A 23,343-nucleotide genomic window follows, 5' to 3' on the forward strand; every position below is an offset into this window, starting at 1 on the left:
GAAACTGGGACCAGTCTTGAACCAGAGCGTCCGCGGCGAAGGCCTGAGGATCGTGGGAGCGAGCCACGTAAATCGGAACCTTGTTGTTGTGAAGGGATGCCATTAGGTCCACGTCCGGAGTGCCCCACTTGCGGCAGATTGACTGAAACACTGCCGGGTGCAGGGACCACTCGCCACCGTCCACGGATTGACGGCTGAGATAATCTGCCTCCCAGTTTTCTACGCCAGGGATGTGGACTGCGGATATGGTGGACTTGGAGTCCTCCGCCCATTGAAGAATGCGTTGGACCTCCAACATTGCCAGGCGGCTGCGTGTCCCGCCTTGGTGATTGATGTAGGCAACCGCTGTCGCGTTGTCTGACTGGACTCGAATGTGCCTGCCCGCCAACAGGTGGTGAAAGGCTAGGAGAGCTAGAAGCACAGCTCTGGTTTCCAGCACATTGAAAGGGCTGACTCGGACGGAGTCCAAGTGCCCTGTGCTCTGTGGTGGAGATGTACCGCTCCCCAGCCGGATAGGCTGGCATCCGTGGTGAGAATCACCCAGGACGGAGTCAGGAAGGAGCGCCCTTGGGACAGGGAGAGGGGTCGAAGCCACCACTGAAGAGAGCTCCTGGTCCGTGGCGACAGAGCCACTAACCTCTGTAAAGAGGAAGGCCGCTTGTTCCAACAGCGGAGAATGTCCAGCTGCAGAGGACGCAGATGGAAGTGGGCAAAGGGAACCGCCTCCATGGAGGCCACCATTTGACCCAGCACCTGCATCAGGCGCCTGAGGGAATAACGGCGGGGCCTCAGGAGAGAGCGCACCGCTAGCCGGAGAGACTGCTGTTTGATTAAGGGCAACTTCACAAGTGCCGGCAAAGTCTCGAACTGCATCCCTAGATGCGTGAGACTCTGGGTCGGAGTCAGAGTGGATTTGGGAAGATTGACAATCCACCCGAATTGGGCTAGGGTGGCGAGAGTGAGCGAAACACTCCGCTGACAGTCTGCGCTGGATGTACCCTTGACCAGAAGGTCGTCCAGATAAGGAAGCACTGCTAACCCCTGGAGGTGCAGGACCGCAATCACTGACGCCATGACCTTGGTGAATACCCGAGGGGCCGTGGCTAACCCGAAGGGAAGAGCCACGAATTGGAAATGATCCTCTCCTATCGCAAAACGTAACCAACGCTGATGTGACACTGCGATTGGCACATGCAGATAGGCATCTCTGATGTCGATGGACGCCAGGAACTCCCCTTGGGTCATAGAGGCAATGACTGATCGCAGAGACTCCATGTGAAAATGCCGCACCCGGACATGCTTGTTGAGAAGCTTGAGATCCAGGATGGGCCGGAAGGTACCGTCCTTTTTTGGAACTAGGAAGAGATTTGAGTAAAAACCTCTGAACCGTTCCTGAGCGGGAACTGGGACAATCACTCCGTTTGCCTGCAAGGACGCCACGGCCTGCGAGAAGGCGGCGGCCTTGGAGCAGGGGAGAGTTGAGAGAAAAAAATCTGTTTGGAGGGCTGGAAGAGAATTCTATCCTGTAGCCGTGAGATATGATGTCTCACCCACTGATCGGAGACTTGCTTTAACCAAGCGTCGCCAAAGTGGGAGAGCCTGCCACCGACTAAGGACGTGGCTGGAGCGGGCCGAGAGACATGAGGAAGCTGCCTTAGTGGCAGAACCTCCTGCGGTCTTCTGCGGACGCGCTTTTGGGCGCCAGTTGGATTTCTGATCCTTGGCTGAGTTAGCGGACGAGGCGGAAGGCTTAGAGGATGACCAGTTGGAGGAACGAAAGGAACGAAACCTCGATTGATTCCTACCCTGGGCGGGTTTTTTGGTCTTGGTTTGTGGCATGGAAGTACTCTTCCCGCCAGTAGCTTCTTTAATGATTTCATCCAGCTGTTCACCAAACAGCCGTGAACCAGCAAAAGGGAGCCCAGCAAGAAACTTCTTGGAAGAAGCATCTGCCTTCCACTCTCGAAGCCACAAAATCCTGCGGATAACAAGAGAATTAGCTGAAGCCACCGCAGTGCGGTGAGCAGCCTCTAGCATGGCAGACATGGCATAAGATGAAAAAGCTGAAGCCTGAGCAGTTAAGGTAACCATCTCAGGCATAGATTCCTTGGAGAGGGAATGCATCTCCTCTAGAGAAGCAGAGATGGCTTTGAGAGCCCACACTGCTGCAAAAGTCGGGGAAAACGCGGCCCCCGCAGCTTCATACACAGATTTGGCCAGAAGGTCAATCTGACGGTCAGTGGAATCCTTAAGTGAGGTGCCGTCAGCCACCAACACAACGGTCCGGGCTGATAGCCTAGACACCGGAGGGTCTACCTTTGGGGAGTGAGACCACTCCTTGACCACCTCAGGTGGAAATGGAAACCGGGCATCAGAACCACGCTTTGGAAAGCGTTTGTCATGACAGGCCCTGGGTTTGGTCACAGCGGTCTGAAAACTGGAGTGGTTAAAGAACACACTTCACTCTCTTAGGCGAGGTAAACTGATGTTTTTCTGCCAAAGAGAGTTGATCCTCTGACACTGGCGGATTGAGATCCAGCACAGAATTAATAGAAGCAATCAAATCACTAAGATCTGAGTCACCCTCAGAGAAATCTATGGGATACATAGCCTCCGAGCCCCCAGTGAGGGCATCCTCCTCATCTTGAGAGTCAGCTCTTGAGACAGAGCCGTGGGATGGGGAGGGGGAGGAAACCCTGCGCCTTCTCTTAGAAGGACGGGGTCTGGAATCAGATGATGAATCCTCCGTGAGCTCCGATGGACGGAGGTCAGAGGATAGGAGTCCTCTGTCAAGAGTATTAGAGGCACCCTGTGAGGGAGGCTGATGCATATTCATCAAAGTCCTGGACAAAAGTCCCATGGACTCAGCAAATGACTGGGATATGGACCTAGAAAAGGACTCTACCCAGGCCGGGTGTTCAATCACAGGTGCAGCAGAAGCCTGAGAGACCACTGGGGGTGAGACTCCAGGCTGTGGCATCGCCAAGTTAGAACAGACATCACAATGTGGATAGGTGCTCGGCTCAGGCAGCAGGAGCTTACATGCAGTGCATGCAGAATAAAGCTTTGGACCCTTGCTCCTTGTGGAGAATGAACCCCAGGGAGAATATACAGAGGTCCACAACCGGAGACCGGCTGTGGCTTACCAGACCGCTGAGCGCGGTGTTGTGTGCCTTCCAGATCCCGAAGCCCGGTCCCCCAGTCGCAGCACCTCAGCAGAGATGCAGAATGCAGATGTCCCAGAGCAGAGTGAACTCTGCCTGAGAAGAGGGCGTTCCTATAAAAGAGCGGGAACTGGAGGGCTATAGAGACCTGCAGGGAAGGAGGGACGCCCCAGCAGTGGGGAGTGTCCCTCCCCTGTGTAGAACGGCCGCCGGGAGGAGCCGAACCTGTCCCTCTGCATGAGTGACATGCGAAAGCAGGAAAATGAAACTAGGCCTCCGGCGAAGCCGGGGCCTAAATTTAAGTGGCGAGGCCGACAAGCAGGCACCATCGGCGCGGTTCTCAGGCAAAAGCTAGAGAACCCGCCGGAAAAGTTAAAACAATCACATACAGCATACTCTCCCCTTACAATAAAGAACTGGGACCCCCAACATAAACGTCTCAGGTACTTAGCTGCTGAGACGCAGGGCCATGTCCCTGGGGATGAGTGCTCCGGTCCAACAGAATCCTCAAGGGGCTGTGGATGGAGACCGGACTCCTGCCAGGCATGGAGACCGTGCTGGCTCCCACTTCAAGCCAGAGCCCAGAAGGGATGGTGAAGGAGCGCGGCATGTAAGGCTGCAGCCTTGTAAATCAACCTTAACAACACCGCCGACACAGTGGGGTGAGAAGTGACATAACGGGAGTCCAGACATGGACCCGCTTTTCTTCAAACTCTTTCCAAAAGTCAAACAAATCAGATGAGAATGCATGTGTGGATGTATGCCTCCTGACACAAAGCAATAAACTGGCTGGGACTGGCTCACCAGGGGGTGTATAAGCTCAGAGGGAGGAGCTACACTTTTAAGTGTAGTACTTTGTGTGTTCTCCAGAGGCAGAAGCTAAACACCCCATGGTCTGGGTCTCCCAAAGGAACGATAATATAATATAATATAATATAATATAATATAATATAATATAATATAATTATATATATATATATATATATATATATATATATATATATATATATATATATATATATATATATATATATATATATATATATATATATATATATATATATATATATATATATATATATATATATATATATTCTCCTGAGCGTGGCAATACCCCACATGTGACTGTACAGTACTGCTTGGCCACACGTCAGGGCTTGAGAGGGAAAGAGCGCCATTTGACTTTTGGAGTACAAATATTCCTAGAATAGTTTACAGACTCCATTTGCAAGGCCCCTAAGTGCCAGAACAGAAGAAATCCCTTCAAGTGACCACATTTTGGAAAGGACACCCCGCTGGAAATTCATCTATGGGTGTAGTGACAACTTTGTTTCTGGAAAAAATCCATAACCCATAGTCTAATAAAGTGAATGTTGCAGAATTAAAAATTGCAAATAAGCCCTTGCAGTGCCAAGCACATTGTTGTGCCCGTGCATGGTGTTCAGATCGTGCTTCTGGAGACATACACCCCGTAAATGAAGTGGGCTCGCCTCACTACAACAATGCCAAAAATGTGGATATTGACTGCGGTTTAGGCACATAGTGATGCTCAGAAGGGGGAGGGATGTGTATTTGGGAGTGAAAATTTTGCAGAATTTCTTTTTTGGCGGTGGAGAGCCATCCCGCTTTTCCAGAGCCTTTGTGCTACCAGTAATGTCGAAATTTCCTATATTTCTATTATGAGATGACGAACGAGAGTGGGGACTTGTTTATTTGTGGGTTGAGTTGAATCCTATTTTGTGGCATCAATTTGTTTCAGTTCACATTTATCCTGTCCTCTATGCTGAGCACTTACATTAGGCTTTCCATCTACATCTCCTTAATACAAGGTTTAGATGAAACCCCTGATAGAAACATTCACTAATGAGGCAGCAGTTACTCCTGACTCCATTCGGCCTCTGTTAAGAGGTGTAAGTCTTTTCAAAGGTGCACAAAACTATTGTTCACCGCACTTTTGTGTGCATGTCTAAAAAGACACGTAAAAACATGGATACCACCGGACCACAGGCCAGATGGGAGTTCACTCCCTCTGCCTCACTACAGCGGTGTAAGTGCTCAGCGTACAGCGCACAACAAATGTGAGCTGAGCCTTAGTTCTGCAAGGCAGAAAGAAAAAAAAAAAAAAATCAACAGCAGTTGAAGAATTGGTTTATTACTATTTTTTATGGCATCACCTTTCGGTAGAAGTGATTTGGCGACTATTTCTCAGGTCAGTACGAATAAAGCGATACCAGATTTAAATAAGTTTTTTTTAGACGTGGCCACTATCACATTAAAAATGTTTTTTTACAAAATTAAGGTTTTTTTTCTATCACCCAATTTTGAAGGCTCATGTCATGTCATGTCAGACTCATGTGAAGACTTGTTTTTTGCGGGATGAGGCGGTGTTTTTACTGGTACCATTTCTGTTAAAGGGGCTTAAAAAAAAAAAAAATCCCATGCCAAGATAATCTTAGTCCCTGCTATGTACTATACAGAGTCTGACCTGGAAAAACATGATCTGAATATAGTAACAGACAATTGATAATGACATAGTGCTGAATCTGCTAACACAACACCAGAACCTGAAAGACAGCCTCCACACACACACACACACACACACACACACACACACACACACACACACACACACACACACACACACACTTATGTCATCGTGAGGGTCTGTCATTTTAGCAGGAAAAACACCCAAAGCACTGCATTATATGCCATTTTTTCAGGAAAATATTGTGTAGACTGTAACAGAGGATCTGAACACTACCTATATGATACCAATGTGATATGACTGAAGAATGAGTGTGATTAGATAGGGATCATAATCAAAACATATAGTGATCCCAGATATTATTTGATCCATCAATAATTCAGTATCCGAGAGAGATGTCCTTTGGCTGACCCATTTTTTTTTTTTTTTACCATGATGAAGAATACGTGTCAGACAAGTCTTGAACAAACCACGATTATGAGGAAGGAATGTTTACAGTTCCACTTACAGGAAACTCAAGGTTAGCTTAAAACATGTGTAAGAAAACTGGCATGTAAAATTTACGGCTCATTGCAATATCTCCAGGAAACTGTGGTTGGCCAGTGGTCAACTGGCTAAATGTGCAGGAATCTACTGGTACCCACAGCAGCTTGTGATCAAGTTACATGAACATGACTCAGCTGTCACATGCTGGTCACCAATTCACCACTCAGTGCACACGACGTACAAAGTTTCCTATAAAAATACAGGAGTCTCTTAATGAGATGGGGACATTTCCAGGACGCTCAAGTGGACGCACTGTTCCTGTGATGCAGATGCCATGTTGTTTCCTTCTCACTAATTGAGTCCCTCCGACGAGAAAGGAGTGCTACAACATACGGTAATGTTGATGCATATTTCTGTTATTGTATAAGATTCATGACTATAAAGTAGTTCTAATGCCCATGTACCATTGATTATTCATGTGCTATTAAAATAAATAGTATCTTGCTATAAAGAATCTTAGTATTCGTGCCTGATTAGGATATCAGTGAGCGCTTCGTAAGTACGGGCTTTCAGCCCCCTTTTTAGTAGAATTTAGCAAGACAACCTAACATACAGGGCCGGCTCCAGTTTTTTGTGGGCCCTGGGCGAAAGAGTCTCAGTGGGGCCCATCCACACAAACATGCACAGATATATACACATACAGGCATACGTACACATATATATTAAAAGAGAAATTCGCAAAAAACACATAAATAGACATAAATCTATACGCAGTCATATACACTGACAGAGATATTTCTATATCATTTAATGCAGCCCTATGGTCGTCTGGCCACTACGATTACATACATACTCAATTTTTCTTGTTCCCCCACTGCACCGGTCTCCTCAGTGCGTTCACTGCTGTTGCTCTGACCTCACTGCAGGCGCACAGTGGTGACATCACCGCGCTCCGCTGCAGAGCTGTTAGAACGCCGACAGTCTCAGCGCGCCGCTCCGCCTCTCATCATTGCTTTCAATTGTATCGGCACCTGCGATGCCAATACAATTGAAAGTGCAATCCTCGGTGGGGGCGGTTACAGCACTGGCACCAGGCCCCCCTGCCACTGCGAGTAGGTCCCCCCAGCAGCCCAGGGCCCTGGCATTTGACTGGGTTTGCCGAGTGCTGACGCCGGGCCTGCTAACATATTCAGCATGATTCCTCAGAAGCAGGTTCCAGGCTGCTTCACCTTGGGCTTCGGAGAGCTGTGACACTCCCCACCTCATCAGAACTAGTACATCTGACAACAAGTGGAATGTTTCAGACCACCTAAGCACAGTATATACAGACTAATCTGAGAGGCTGGCAGCCAAGAAAGGAAGATAGAAATGGAAATCAATGGAACCATGCAAGAAATCTTTACAAAAGAAACCACAAGGTATTTTAAGTATGCATTTCTCATGAACCAGAGGGTCGCTTTTTAGGACTAATGCAGTCACTTACAAGTAGATTGACTGACTCAATCACATCCAGAAAAACTTCATTTTTTCTATATTTTATTCCCTCTGATCTCCAAGAGACAGCATTGGTGACCGTGGCAGGAGGGCGAGGAGCACCAGTTTCCAGCTTGTGTCCTTCTTGTGTTATATACCTGCACAAATAAGACAGAAGAAAAATCTAAGATTTGTTTATATACACATTTCTAAAAAATTTTCTTCTCAGGTCAAGTTTATGTTGTGGACGACATGACCGCTCTTTGGAAAACCAAAGCAAGCATGAGAACTGTACACCCCCACAAGCTTCAATTTTTTCAATAGAAAAAGTACACAGACAATACATGATATTTACACTGTGACACAAAAGGTTTTTAAAACTTTCAATAGTGAAATCCACTTAAAGTGGATGTCCACTACTTGGAAGTCACGTTCCTGTGGCCCACAAAAAAATGGAATAGGAGTATGAAAAATCCTGAAAAAAAAAGGATGATTTTCCATACACATTGTTCATCTTACACCATTTGTACATCTGCTTCTGACATCGGTTGGGCATCCATTTTTACACATAATTAAAAAAATTATAGAAGGCCAAATACAGTTTCCTATGTATTCATACGGCATCCATATTTTTTTTGGGGGGGGATGATATTAATATTTTTTCTCCCTACACACGGTCCATACGGAAGAATGTTCACGTGAACTACCCAATTGATTAAAGAACCATTCCAACGTTTTTTCTGGAGTAGTGCTTTTCCCTGACCCTACGCTCTGTTGGTCTTCAGCAGTTTGTCACCTGTGGCAATGTTTAAAGGAGTGAAACGTAGGTCACAACTTCATACAAATCTATGAGAGTCTCATTCTGGCTCTCAGAGTTGCATTGAGTGTTTGTTGCGTAACCTCTTACTTCCTGCCAGAAGTTGCGGTCCAAGATGGTGCAGCGGGAAGGGAGCAACGCTGACAAAAAGGTGAAAATGCAGGAGTGTCAGTATAAGAGTAGTGGCAGTAACCTTAGATTAAAAGCACACCAGCAGCCCTGGAAAAAAAAAAAACAAAACGCTGGAGTGGTGCTTTAACATTGGTCCTTGTCAGTGCGCAGTACGTTTATCACAATGACCAAAAAAAGTGAGTAAAAGCACCAAGGTGACGATCAAACTGTTATTTGTACCCAAAACTTGTACCAGTGAAAACGAAACCCAGAGCATCAGTTTTAGAAAAAAAAATTAAGGACGGTTAAGTTTAAAAAAAAATATTTTTTTTGTACAAAAATAGCAAAACATAAATGCTATATACATTTGGCATGTCATAAATAATATTCTATATTGCCCTAGAATCTCCTGCTTCCGAGACCTTCATCCCCAGCAGCTACATACATTTAGGCTATTTTTTTTTTTTTTTTTTTTTTTTTTTTTACACAAAACTAAAGAAAGTTTTGCATTTATTCTACAAAGTACATCAAATAGACCCCAAAATAATTAGTGAGGTCCAACTGCATTAATTTGCATAATTGATGCATAGGGTGACTTATTTAGTTTGTTCCTAAGAACACAAGGGGGTTATCTGACAATATGAAGAATACATATGTGGAGACCCAACAGGCCCCAAGTAAAGTAAGCCTTCCATACAAACAAGCTAGTTAATACTCACTCTTGCAGAATTTTGCTATCAGTGGTTTGTGGGTAGCCAAAATCCATTAATTCATCTAGCAACTCATATATTATAACAAAATTATCCCGGATACTTTCTTCTTCCAATTCTTTGAAATATTCAGAAAATACCTAGGTCAACATGAACATACTAGTTAAATGTCCAAAGGCGCATACAAAACATCATCATTCATCTTAAGCATGCACATTTTCAGAGTTTTCGGAGTAGTTTTTATCACCAGAGGCTAAAGTGGATTCGAAGGAGCATAAGGGTATCTGCAATCAAAAACAACAAGCTTCTCAAGTGTAAACTGCTTAAAGGGGTTGTCCACTATTCGGACAACCTGTCTTAATCACTATGCTTCCCTGTTGCAGAATAGTAACACCTATTACCCACCTCCAATGCTGGAGCCTTTCCAGCGATGTTGGCACTGACTGTCCCGTGGCGCCTGTGAGAAAGAAGCCGCAGCTCTCGCTTCCTACGGATGTTAATTACATCCAAAAGAGAGGAGAGTGAAGCTGTTCCAGACTGGCCACAGGGATCACATAATGTTATGAGAGCCCCAGGAGAGCCAGTGCCAACGCCACTAGAATGCCACTGGCATCTAGATGGATATAACTTATTATTTTACTTGGGGGGGGGGGGGGAACACACTGATTAAGAAAAGTCACAATTCAAAGAAGGAAAAAAAAACAGGCACTATTCCCTGCCTTGAGTCAAATAGAACAACGCAGCTCTGCTGCTGTTATGAAGACCCGCTTACATGCAGCGCAGTTTCGCACTGATCAACAAGCTGTCAAGCTGAATCCACTCCGTGTAGTGCGCTGCAAAGATCCAGAACATGTAAATTTCCAAAAGGTAAGAAAGGCAGGCAACTCACCAGTCAGTGGAAAATATTCAGAGGACTTTTAATCTTCAGGCATATATGGAAGGGGTAGAGATGGATGCACACAAACAATGGCCGTTTCGCACCTGAAACAGGTGCTTCTACGGGATTTGCCCAGTAGAAGCACCTGTGTCAGGTGTGAAATGGCCGTCGTTGGTGTGCATCCATCTCTACCCCTCCCCTATATGCCTGAAGATTAAAAGTCCTCTGAATACTTTCCACTGAACGGTGAGTTGCCTGTCTTTCTTACGTTTTGGAAACTGATTAAGAAGGGTAGTCTAAGTAATTCTCATCAGGGGGAGTGATGAAGTGATTATACTCTAAGATCGTGAAACATACGTCGGGGTCCAGGTATCGAGGGACCTCTCTGCTGCCATCTATTGGACCTTATGCTGGTATACGCAATGAGTATGATGAATTGTGATGAGCATACATTTTGTTCTTGCTTCTAGGGCAGTGTGTAATATCTTTGTGCAATATACACCTGTGGGGTTCTTCACTACCTCTATTTGTTGCACTTTACATACACTGTGCAGAATTATTAGGCAAGTTGTATTTTAGAGAGTTTTTTTTATTATTGATCAACAACTATGTTCTCAATCAACCCAAAAGACTCAAATATCAAAGCTTAATATTTTTGAAGTTGGAGTGGGTTCTTTTTAGATTTGGCTATCTTAGGAGCATATCTGTTTGTGCAGGTAACTAATACTCTGCAGAATTAGGCAAATTAATAAAAAGCAAATATATTCCCATCTCACTTGTTTAATTTTCACCAGGTAAACCAATATAACTGCACAAAATTTAGAAATAAACATTTCTGACATGCAAAAACAAAATCCCCAAAAAATTAGTGATCAACATAGCCACCTTTCTTTATGATGACACTCAACAGCCCACCATCCATAGATCCTGTCAGTTGCTTGATCTATTTACAATCAACATTGTGTGCAGCAGCCATCACAGCCTCCCAGACACTGTTCTGAGAGGTGTACTGTTTTCCCTCCCTGTAGATCTTACATTTTAGGAGGGACCACAGGTTCTCTATGGGGTTCAGATCAGGTGAACAAGGGGGCCATGTCATTATTTTCTCAGCTTTTAGACCTTTACTGGCCAGCCACACTGTGGAGTAGTTGGATGCATGAGATGGGAGCATTGTCCTGCATGAAAATCATGTTTTTCTTGAACGATACCGACTTCTTCCTGTACCACTGCTTGAAGACGTTGTCTTCCAGAAAATGGCAGTAGGTCTGGGAGTTGAGCTTCACTCCATCCTCAACCCGAAAAGGTCCCACAAGTTCATCTTTGATTATACTAGCCCATGCCAGTACCCCACCTCCACATTGATGGCGTCTGAGTCGGAGTGAAGCTCTCTGCCCTTTACTGATCCAGCCTCTGGCCCATCCATCTGGCCCATCAAGAGTCACTCTCATTTCATCAGTACATTAAAACTTTGAAAAATCAGTCTTAAAGGGAACCAAACATCAGGATTTTGGTATATAAGGTAAAGCCAGTGCAGTACTGGCACTATCAGGCACAAGCTGTACATACCATTAGTGGGCAGCTCGGATGGTTAGGCTGTGAAATCCAGGTTTATGAGGTTTGAAAATTCATCCACTTTTTGATTGACATGTGCACCTCTCCAGATAGTATCGGGCGGGTTATGCACATGATTCCCGCCCCCCGCCGCCTTTTCCTCCCTCTCTCTGGCTGTATGCAAATTTCTAATCTTCAGTTACACGACGTCAGAGTTGGTGCCTGCGCATAGCGCTCATCTCCGGTGCCATGTTTTTTGAAGCCCGCATACAGTGTTTGGTGTCTGAGAGGGCGGCGCATGCGCCCTCGCTTCTTCAGATCTCGGTATTTTGCGCCTTTTTTGCCCAACACGCTTCTTGCGACCCTGTTGGCTATTTGTCATGAAACGCTTGATTGTTCTGTGATCACGCTTCAAAAGTTTGGCAATTTCAAGACTGCTGCATCCCTCTGCAAGACATCTCACAATTTTGGACTTTTCAGAGCCCGTCAATTCTCTCTTCTGACCAATTTTGCTAAAGGAAAGGAAGTTGCCTAATAATTAAGCACCCCTTATTATAGAGTGTTGATGTCATTACACCACACCCCTCCTCATTACAGAGATGCACATCACCTGATTTACTTAATTGGTAGTTGGCTCTCAAGCCTATACAGCTTGGAGTAGGACAACATGTATAAAAAGTATAATGTGATCAAAATACTCATTTGCCTAATAATTCTGCACACAGTGTATAAAATTTCTGTTGTCCTATACAGTATTGATTTTTTACATTGCAACATTTGTCTGATTTTTTGTATGATACTTTAATTTCTGCATATTTGAGCACACATAAGTATCTTTCATATGTCCTGATTATGTCTGTACCCAAATGGGTATGATGAATTTGTGATGCTGACATTTGTTGCTATGTTATGCTGCTAGGACGGTGTGCAATATTTTGTGCAATATACACCTGCGGGGCTTTCCTACTACCCCTACCTGCTGCACTTTACATTTAAAATATCTGTTGCCCTATATACTATTTATGTATTCATGTTAAACATTCTTATATTATCTTACCTATGTATATTTGGGCATTTGTAAGTGCCTTTTATGTATCCGGACTATGATTGCACCCTTGTTTTGTACCATTTTTTATTGGTTATGCCATATGCTGTACATTTGATGTTTACCCACATGCCCGTAGATTGCTCTGCCAATTTCCCTTTGTGCCAGTTCTATCATTAAAATGATTTACTTTTGCACTTTACTCTGTTTTTCTCCTGCTTTTCCTATAATTGTTCAGAGTGTGCTATGCGGGGAGGTAATTTTGTAAGTTCCCCCTTTCTTTACTGATTGATATCTGGATATGAATACAGACACATGTAGCGACCTTGGTGAAATGTAGTTTTACCACAACTTGGAGCATTTTCAAATTGTTAATGATCATTTGTTATTACTTCCACAGCCTCGACCATTGTAAAATAGAGGAAAAAGTAACTCTCCTCACCTGAACCACCTTGTAAAGGAAGGAGAATACCAAGGACACAGAAGCGTTCTTTTTGGATGTGGCGACCACTGGGGCACTGCTAAGGATAATACACTGGCAACTCACAAGATTACAGAGCATATAATATACAGTGGGTACGGAAAGAGTTCAGACCCCTTTAAATTTTTCACTCTGTTATATTGCAGCCATTTGGTAAATTCTCATTAATGTACACTCTGCTCCCCATCTTGACAGAAAAAAACAGAAATGTAGACATTTTTTGCATTTTTATTAAATAAGAAAAACTAAAATGTCACATGGTCATAAGTATTCAGACCCTTTGCTCAGACACCCATACCGTATTTAAGTCACATGCTGTCCATTTCCTTGTGATCCTCCTTGAGACGGTTCTACTCCTTCATTGGAGTCCAGCTGTGTTTAATTAAACTGATAGGACTTGATTTGGAAAGGCACACACCTGTCTATATAAAGGCCCAGTCACACTAAACAACTTACCAGCGATCCCAACAACGATACAACCTGATAGGGATCGCTGGTAAGTTGCTAGGAGGTTGCTGGTGAGATGTCACACTAAGCGACGCTCCAGCGATCCCACCAGCAACCTGACCTGGCAGGGATCGCTGGAGCGTCGCTACACGGGTTGCTGGTGAGTTGTCACCAGCAACCAGTGACCGGCCCCCAGCCAGCAGCGACGCGTGGAAGCGATGCTGCGCTTGGTAACTAAGGTAAATATCGGCTAGCCAACCCGATATTTACCTTGGTTACCAGCGCACATTGCTTAGCGCTGGCTCCCTGCACACCTAACCACAGTACACATCGGGTTAATTACCCAATGTGTACTCTGCTACGTGTGCAGGCAGTAGAAGCCGGCTTCTGCGGACGCTGGTAACCACGGTAAACATTGGGTAACCAAGAAGCCCTTACCTTGGTTACCCAATATTTACCTTCGTTACCAGCGTCCGCCGCTCTCACACTGCCAGTGCCGGCTTCCTGTTCCCTGCACTCCTAGCCACAGTACACATCGGGTTAATTACCTTAGCCTAAAGGGGGCTTTACACGATAGCGATATCTTTACAGATATCACTAGCGTGCGTACCCGCCCCCATCGTTTGTGTGACACGGGCATATCACTCTGGCTGGCGATCTGCCTCCTTTCTAAGGGGGCTGGTCGTGCGGCGTCACAGCGACGTCACACTGCTCCAGGTCCCTGAGATTTGAAGGGTGCCTTCTCCAAACTGCCATTTTGAGATCTCTCCACAGGTGTTCTATGGGATTCAGGTCTGGACTCATTGCTGGCCACTTTAGTAGTCTGCAGTGCTTTCTATCAAACTATTTTCTAGTGCTTTTTGAAGTGTGTTTTGGGTCATTGTCCTGCTGGAAGAGCCATGACCTCTGAGGGAGACCCAGCCTTCTTACACTGGGCCCTACATTATGCTGCAAAATTTGTTGGTAGTCTTCAGACTTCATAATGCCATGCACACGGTCAAGCAGTACAGTGCCAGAGGCAGCAAAGCAATCCCAAAACATCAGGGAACCTCCGCCATGTTTGACTGTAGGGACCGTGTTCTTTTCTTTGAATGCCTCTTTTTTTTCCCTGTAAACTTTGTTGATGGTTTTTCCCAAAAAGCTCTACTTTTGTCTCATCTGACCAGAGAACATTCTTCCAAAATATTTTAGGTAAGTTTTGGTAAGCTCCAGTCTGGCTTTTTTATGTCTCGGGGTAAGAAGTGGAGTCTTCCTGGGTATCCTACCATACAGTCCCTTTTCATTCAGACGCCTACGGATAGTACGGGTTGACACTGTTGTACCCTCGGACTGCAGGGCAGCTTGAACTTGTTTGGATGTTAGTCGAGGTTCTTTATCCACCATCCGCACAATCTTGCGTTGAAATCTTTCGTCAATTTTTCTTTTCCTTCCACATCTAGGGAGATTAGCCACAGTGCCATGGGCTTTAAACTTCTTGATGACACTGCGCACCGTAGACACTGAAACTTTCAGGTCTTTGGAGATGGACTTGTAGCCTTGAGATTGCTCATGCTTCCTCACAATTTGGATTCTCACGTCCTCAGACAGTTCTTTGGTCTTCTTTCTTTTCTCCATGCTCAATGTGGTACACACAAGGACACAGGACAGAGGTTGAGTCAACTTTAATCCATGTCAACTGGCTGCAAGTGTGATTTAGCTATTGCCAACACCTGTTAGGTGCCACAGGTAAGTTACAGGTGCTGTTAATTACACAAATTAGAGAAGCATCACATGATTTTTCAATCAGTGCCAATACTTTTGTCCACCCCCTTTTTTATGTTTGGTGTGGCATTATATCCAATTTGGCTTTATGACATTTTTTTTTTTATTTTTTCATTGAAGACAAATTAAATGAAGATAATAATACCAAAGAATTTGATTGCAATCATTTTCAAGAAGAAACAGAGTATTATCTGACAGAACTGCAGGGGTGCCAATACTTTTGGCAAGCACTGTAACCTTTGACCAGTTTTTAAAAATCTGGGAACCCCCTTTTACCTGAGCATCTACACACAGTCTAACCAGAGAGAAAGGATACAATATAAATTATTGTGTTTTATCCACATGAAGCGGACTCCGCCATGAGCCAGGATCGGTGACAGTGCCCCTTCCTCTTCTTTTTCCATTAAGATTGGCATAAAGTGTTCAACCTCAGACATGTCCACATCTCCACGGTAATTTCGACAAATGAGGACCTGAAAGAATAAAAACAAAAACAAACAATGGCACATGATTATAAATATATCAAGTGGGAAACAAAGAACTAAAGTCATGTGTGCATATAATAATAGGCAGATGTTTGCTGACTCGGCCATGCATGTCCCACAACTCCCAGACTATACAGGCCGGGGCGCCCCGCTCACTGAGCAGCCAAATCTCCTAATCCTTCCCTGCTAGGATAGAAAGTCCTGAGCATAGTCTGCAGAATGGCACGCCGTGAGCCGCTGCATGTGACAAGGAACAAACCTCCCTAATAACACATCAAAGGAGCTTATACGAGAAGAAGCCCAAAAGAACAGCACTGCCTAGTGCACTGTGTGATGATAACAACGGCAGGTAGAAGGGGGAAGGTGGCCAGGAAATTGAGGTGGCAATGGACACAATTCCAGCATCCTCTATTTTCAGAATACTCCGACATTGCTAGTCATTAAATTCCCAAACACATAATTCAGATCATTTCAATGTCCAGAGTTTTCTCCTTGCAAGGGTCTGTCTCTACACTATGCTGTTCTCAGATGGGGGGAGCAAAAACCTGCTGACAGATTCCCTTTAATCCAGTGTGACTATATAGTTATAGCTGTCTGATAACATATATACAACTGGCCAGTGTTATGTAGTATTGGATGTTATTTGTACTTCACCAGGTTTTTGCTCCTACATCTGGGAGCAACATAATGTAGAGACAGAGACCCTGATTCCAGCGATGTGTCACTTACTGAGCTGTTTGCAGCAATTTTTTTTTATAAAATTAATGTTTTCTCTGCTGCAGATCTAGCAGTTTTCTGAATGCTGAGCTCTGTATAACCCCGGGCACACCAGTGATTAGCAGCTTTCTGCCCATGGGCAGTCTATACAGAAAGCTGCCAATCAGTGCTGGAGGACAGGGTATATAGAGCTCATGAATATGGAGGATGACATGAGCTAATAATATTCTATTGCTGATAAAACAGTAATTATAACAAATCTACACTAAGCAGCCCAGTAAGTGACATCGCTGAAATCAGGATCTCTGCCCCTACATTATGCTGCTCTCAGATTAGGTATAAAAAACAGCTGATAGATTCCCTCCAATAGTGATTACTATACCATTTATTACTATATACCGTAGTACTGGACCATAGGTGATCTGTCAGTAAGCTCCTTCTGACAGCAGCCTTACAGGTGAATCCGTCAGTAAGCTTCTTCTGACAGCAGCCTTACAGGTGAATCCGTCAGTAAGCTCCTTCTGACAGCAGCCTTACCGGTGAATCCGTCAGTAAGCCCCTTCTGACAGCAGCCTTACCGGTGAATCCGTCAGTAAGCCCCTTCTGACAGCAGCCTTACAGGTGAATCCGTCAGTAAGCTCCTTCTGACAGCAGCCTTACAGGTGAATCCGTCAGTAAGCTCCTTCTGAAAGCAGCCTTACAGGTGAATCCGTCAGTAAGCTCCTTCTGAAAGCAGCCTTACAGGTGAATCCGTCAGTAAGCTTCTTCTGACAGCAGCCTTACAGGTGAATCCGTCAGTAAGCTCCTTCTGACAGCAGCCTTACCGGTGAATCCGTCAGTAAGCTCCTTCTGACAGCAGCCTTACCGGTGAATCCGTCAGTAAGCCCCTTCTGACAGCAGCCTTACCGGTGAATCCGTCAGTAAGCCCCTTCTGACAGCAGCCTTACAGGTGAATCCGTCAGTAAGCTCCTTCTGACAGCAGCCTTACCGGTGAATCCGTCAGTAAGCTCCTTCTGACAGCAGCCTTACAGGTGAATCCGTCAGTAAGCTCCTTCTGACAGCAGCCTTACCGGTGAATCCGTCAGTAAGCCCCTTCTGACAGCAGCCTTACCGGTGAATCCGTCAGTAAGCCCCTTCTGACAGCAGCCTTACAGGTGAATCCGTCAGTAAGCCCCTTCTGACAGCAGCCTTACAGGTGAATCCGTCAGTAAGCTCCTTCTGACAGCAGCCTTACCGGTGAATCCGTCAGTAAGCTCCTTCTGACAGCAGCCTTACAGGTGAATCCGTCAGTAAGCTCCTTCTGACAGCAGCCTTACCGGTGAATCCGTCAGTAAGCCCCTTCTGACAGCAGCCTTACCGGTGAATCCGTCAGTAAGCTCCTTCTGACAGCAGCCATACCGGTGAATCAGTCAGTAAGCTCCTTCTGACAGCAGCCTTACAGGTGAATCCGTCAGTAAGCTCCTTCTGACAGCAGCCTTACTGGTGAATCCGTCAGTAAGCCCCTTCTGACAGCAGCCTTACCGGTGAATCCGTCAGTAAGCCCCTTCTGACAGCAGCCTTACCGGTGAATCCGTCAGTAAGCTCCTTCTGACAGCAGCGAATCCGTCAGTAAGCTCCTTCTGACAGCAGCCTTACCGGTGAATCCGTCTGTAAGCTCCTTCTGACAGCAGCCTCACCGGTGAATCCGTCAGTAAGCTCCTTCTGATGAAGCCTTACAGGTGAATCCGTCAGTAAGCCCCTTCTGATGAAGCCTTACAGGTGAATCCGTCAGTAAGCTCCTTCTGATGAAGCCTTACCGGTGAATCCATCAGTAAGCTCCTTCTGATGAAGCCTTACAGGTGAATCCGTCAGTAAGCTCCTTCTGATGAAGCCTTACAGGTGAATCCGTCAGTAAGCTCCTTCTGATGAAGCCTTACCGGTGAATCCGTCAGTAAGCTCCTTCTGATGAAGCCTTACAGGTGAATCCGTCAGTAAGCTCCTTCTGACAGCAGCCTCACCGGTGAATCCGTCAGTAAGCTCCTTCTGACAGCAGCCTTACAGGTGAATCCGTCAGTAAGCTTCTTCTGACAGCAGCCTTACCGGTGAATCCGTCAGTAAGCTCCTTCTGACAGCAGCCTTACCGGTGAATCCGTCAGTAAGCTCCTTCTGACAGCAGCCTTACCGGTGAATCCGTCAGTAAGCTCCTTCTGACAGCAGCCTTACCGGTGAATCCGTCAGTAAGCTCCTTCTGATGAAGCCTTACAGGTGAATCCGTCAGTAAGCTCCTTCTGATGAAGCCTTACAGGTGAATCCGTCAGTAAGCTCCTTCTGATGAAGCCTTACAGGTGAATCCGTCAGTAAGCTCCTTCTGATGAAGCCTTACAGGTGAATCAGTCAGTAAGCTCCTTCTGATGAAGCCTTACAGGTGAATCCGTCAGTAAGCTCCTTCTGACAGCAGCCTTCATATTCTTCTTATAAATTGATTGATGGCCAATTTCACGCTGAATTTAGATTTGATCACGCGTCACCCCAAATATCAGTCGGCAGAGGAGGGATATGGATACAGGGCAGAGGCCGCTCACACTGGCACCATCAGCGCAGTTCTTACAGGGGCCTTGCCAATATTAGAATATGCCTATCATCCCACCATCATCACTGAGAAGTTTCCATTTCTGCTAGATGCTATTCTGCTCATCACAGGCCGAGCCCATAGCAGCACATTAGCAGGACCCACTGTGGATTCCAGAAGAGAAGCTACAGCAGCACATTAGCAGGACCCACTGTGGATTCCAGAAGAGAAGCCACAGCAGCACATTAGCAGGACCCACTGTGGATTCCAGAAGAGAAGCTACAGCAGCACATTAGCAGGACCCACTGTGGATTCCAGAAGAGAAGCTACAGCAGCACATTAGCAGGACCCACTGTGGATTCCAGAAGAGAAGCTACAGCAGCACATTAGCAGGACCCACTGTGGATTCCAGAAGAGAAGCTACAGCAGCACATTAGCAGGACCCACTGTGGATTCCAGAAGAGAAGCTACAGCAGCACATTAGCAGGACCCACTGTGGATTCCAGAAGAGAAGCCACAGCAGCACATTAGCAGGACCCACTGTGGATTCCAGAAGAGAAGCTACAGCAGCACATTAGCAGGACCCACTGTGGATTCCAGAAGAGAAGCCACAGCAGCACATTAGCGGGACCCACTGTGGATTCCAGAAGAGAAGCTACAGCAGCACATTAGCGGGACCCACTGTGGATTCCAGAAGAGAAGCTACAGCAGCACATTAGCAGGACCCACTGTGGATTCCAGAAGAGAAGCCACAGCAGCACATTAGCAGGACCCACTGTGGATTCCAGAAGAGAAGCTACAGCAGCACATTAGCAGGACCCACTGTGGATTCCAGAAGAGAAGCTACAGCAGCACATTAGCGGGACCCACTGTGGATTCCAGAAGAGAAGCCACAGCAGCACATTAGCGGGACCCACTGTGGATTCCAGAAGAGAAGCCACAGCAGCACATTAGCGGGACCCACTGTGGATTGCAGAAGAGAAGCCACAGCAGCACATTAGCGGGACCCACTGTGGATTCCAGAAGAGAAGCTACAGCAGCACATTAGCGGGACCCACTGTGGATTCCAGAAGAGAAGCTACAGCAGCACATTAGCGGGACCCACTGTGGATTCCAGAAGAGAAGCTACAGCAGCACATTAGCGGGACCCACTGTGGATTCCAGAAGAGAAGCTACAGCAGCACATTAGCAGGACCCACTGTGGATTCCAGAAGAGAAGCTACAGCAGCACATTAGCAGGACCCACTGTGGATTCCAGAAGAGAAGCTACAGCAGCACATTAGCAGGACCCACTGTGGATTCCAGAAGAGAAGCTACAGCAGCACATTAGCAGGACCCACTGTGGATTCCAGAAGAGAAGCTACAGCAGAACATTAGCAGGACCCACTGTGGATTCCAGAAGAGAAGCTACAGCAGCACATTAGCAGGACCCACTGTGGATTCCAGAAGAGAAGCTACAGCAGCACATTAGCAGGACCCACTGTGGATTCCAGAAGAGAAGCTACAGCAGCACATTAGCAGGACCCACTGTGGATTCCAGAAGAGAAGCTACAGCAGCACATTAGCAGGACCCACTGTGGATTCCAGAAGAGAAGCTACAGCAGCACATTAGCAGGACCCACTGTGGATTCCAGAAGAGAAGCTACAGCAGCACATTAGCAGGACCCACTGTGGATTCCAGAAGAGAAGCTACAGCAGCACATTAGCAGGACCCACTGTGGATTCCAGAAGAGAAGCTACAGCAGCACATTAGCAGGACCCACTGTGGATTCCAGAAGAGAAGCTACAGCAGCACATTAGCAGGACCCACTGTGGATTCCAGAAGAGAAGCTACAGCAGCACATTAGCGGGACCCACTGTGGATTCCAGAAGAGAAGCTACAGCAGCACATTAGCAGGACCCACTGTGGATTCCAGAAGAGAAGCTACAGCAGCACATTAGCAGGACCCACTGTGGATTCCAGAAGAGAAGCTACAGCAGCACATTAGCAGGACCCACTGTGGATTCCAGAAGAGAAGCTACAGCAGCACATTAGCAGGACCCACTGTGGATTCCAGAAGAGAAGCTACAGCAGCACATTAGCAGGACCCACTGTGGATTCCAGAAGAGAAGCCACAGCAGCACATTAGCGGGACCCACTGTGGATTCCAGAAGAGAAGCTACAGCAGCACATTAGCAGGACCCACTGTGGATTCCAGAAGAGAAGCTACAGCAGCACATTAGCAGGACCCACTGTGGATTCCAGAAGAGAAGCCACAGCAGCACATTAGCAGGACCCACTGTGGATTCCAGAAGAGAAGCTACAGCAGCACATTAGCAGGACCCACTGTGGATTCCAGAAGAGAAGCTACAGCAGCACATTAGCGGGACCCACTGTGGATTCCAGAAGAGAAGCCACAGCAGCACATTAGCGGGACCCACTGTGGATTCCAGAAGAGAAGCCACAGCAGCACATTAGCGGGACCCACTGTGGATTGCAGAAGAGAAGCCACAGCAGCACATTAGCGGGACCCACTGTGGATTCCAGAAGAGAAGCTACAGCAGCACATTAGCGGGACCCACTGTGGATTCCAGAAGAGAAGCTACAGCAGCACATTAGCAGGACCCACTGTGGATTCCAGAAGAGAAGCTACAGCAGCACATTAGCAGGACCCACTGTGGATTCCAGAAGAGAAGCTACAGCAGCACATTAGCAGGACCCACTGTGGATTCCAGAAGAGAAGCTACAGCAGCACATTAGCAGGACCCACTGTGGATTCCAGAAGAGAAGCTACAGCAGCACATTAGCAGGACCCACTGTGGATTCCAGAAGAGAAGCTACAGCAGCACATTAGCAGGACCCACTGTGGATTCCAGAAGAGAAGCTACAGCAGAACATTAGCAGGACCCACTGTGGATTCCAGAAGAGAAGCTACAGCAGCACATTAGCAGGACCCACTGTGGATTCCAGAAGAGAAGCTACAGCAGCACATTAGCAGGACCCACTGTGGATTCCAGAAGAGAAGCTACAGCAGCACATTAGCAGGACCCACTGTGGATTCCAGAAGAGAAGCTACAGCAGCACATTAGCAGGACCCACTGTGGATTCCAGAAGAGAAGCTACAGCAGCACATTAGCAGGACCCACTGTGGATTCCAGAAGAGAAGCTACAGCAGCACATTAGCAGGACCCACTGTGGATTCCAGAAGAGAAGCTACAGCAGCACATTAGCAGGACCCACTGTGGATTCCAGAAGAGAAGCTACAGCAGCACATTAGCAGGACCCACTGTGGATTCCAGAAGAGAAGCTACAGCAGCACATTAGCAGGACCCACTGTGGATTCCAGAAGAGAAGCCACAGTGCAGATGTCAGGCCTGTCAGTCACCTACAGTGCAGCTCCCTGCTGACCCATGAGGAGGCAGAGGAACCACAGGGATCACGTGACTGCTCGCAGCCCTCACGGCTCCCCGATTATCCCCTATGTAGCCTCTGCCGCCTGTTAGCGCACAGATGCCGGGAGAAAGAGGCGCCTCTCACCTTGCCCTTCAGGTCCAGCACGTAGACCGCGCTGGCCGACATCCTCCCACAGCAGCAGAGGCCTCAGTCTCTGCTCATCCCCGTTACAGCTCTGTGTAGCGGTCTGCGCTGCTCACAGGAAGCACACTCGCATCCCTTCCGGGCATCCGTCATACAGCCAGCCACTCCCAAGATGGCCGCTCGGAGACGACATAGCTCGTCATCGCTGTGTGGCAAAAAAAAACCAACCACAAAACAGTCCTCCACCAATATGGCTGCAGCGCGCCGAGCACGTGACCTGACGGATGCGGCTAAAATTTGAGCTGATATTTTCAGGACAAAGGAGCGAGGTCTTCTCAGGGATTGCTACACATATACTGTATATCAGCATTACAATTGGAATGATTTCATGGCTTTTTAATGGTTTAATGCTTTTTTCTTAGGGAATTGCTCAATTTTTTTTATGGAGTAATCAGCAGAAGTCAAACATGAATGTTTTTTTTACACTGAGATTTTTTTTGTATTTCTATAGGGCAAAATTATTTTTTTCCTTGATAAATAAAACGTGCTTTTGTATTATCGCTTTTTGTAATACAGGTGAAACCAGAAGTTTCCATCCACTCTCTATAAAGACTCGTCTACAGGTTTTTCCCTCCGCTCTCTATAAAGACACATCTGCAGGTTTTTAC

At 46.5% G+C, this 23,343-nt stretch overlaps 1 protein-coding gene across 1 annotated transcript in view; it reads right to left on the minus strand.

The window, feature by feature from the left end:
- The window catches only part of LOC142315639 (AP-1 complex subunit mu-1), a 127,987-nt gene extending 105,152 nt beyond the window's left edge, over positions 1 to 22,835 (minus strand). The window contains exons 1-5 of the mRNA XM_075352562.1: positions 22,676 to 22,835; positions 15,725 to 15,881; positions 13,162 to 13,229; positions 9,256 to 9,386; positions 7,619 to 7,766 (exon numbers count right to left, since the gene is read on the minus strand). Coding sequence (XP_075208677.1) covers positions 7,619 to 7,766; positions 9,256 to 9,386; positions 13,162 to 13,229; positions 15,725 to 15,881; positions 22,676 to 22,717 — 546 coding nt within the window. The 5' untranslated portion in view covers positions 22,718 to 22,835. The remainder of the gene's footprint in view (positions 1 to 7,618; positions 7,767 to 9,255; positions 9,387 to 13,161; positions 13,230 to 15,724; positions 15,882 to 22,675) is intronic.
- Between the last annotated feature and the right edge of the window lie 508 nt (positions 22,836 to 23,343).

This window comes from Anomaloglossus baeobatrachus, chromosome 1 (genome assembly GCF_048569485.1).
Source record: "Anomaloglossus baeobatrachus isolate aAnoBae1 chromosome 1, aAnoBae1.hap1, whole genome shotgun sequence".
Lineage (NCBI taxonomy): Eukaryota > Metazoa > Chordata > Amphibia > Anura > Aromobatidae > Anomaloglossus > Anomaloglossus baeobatrachus.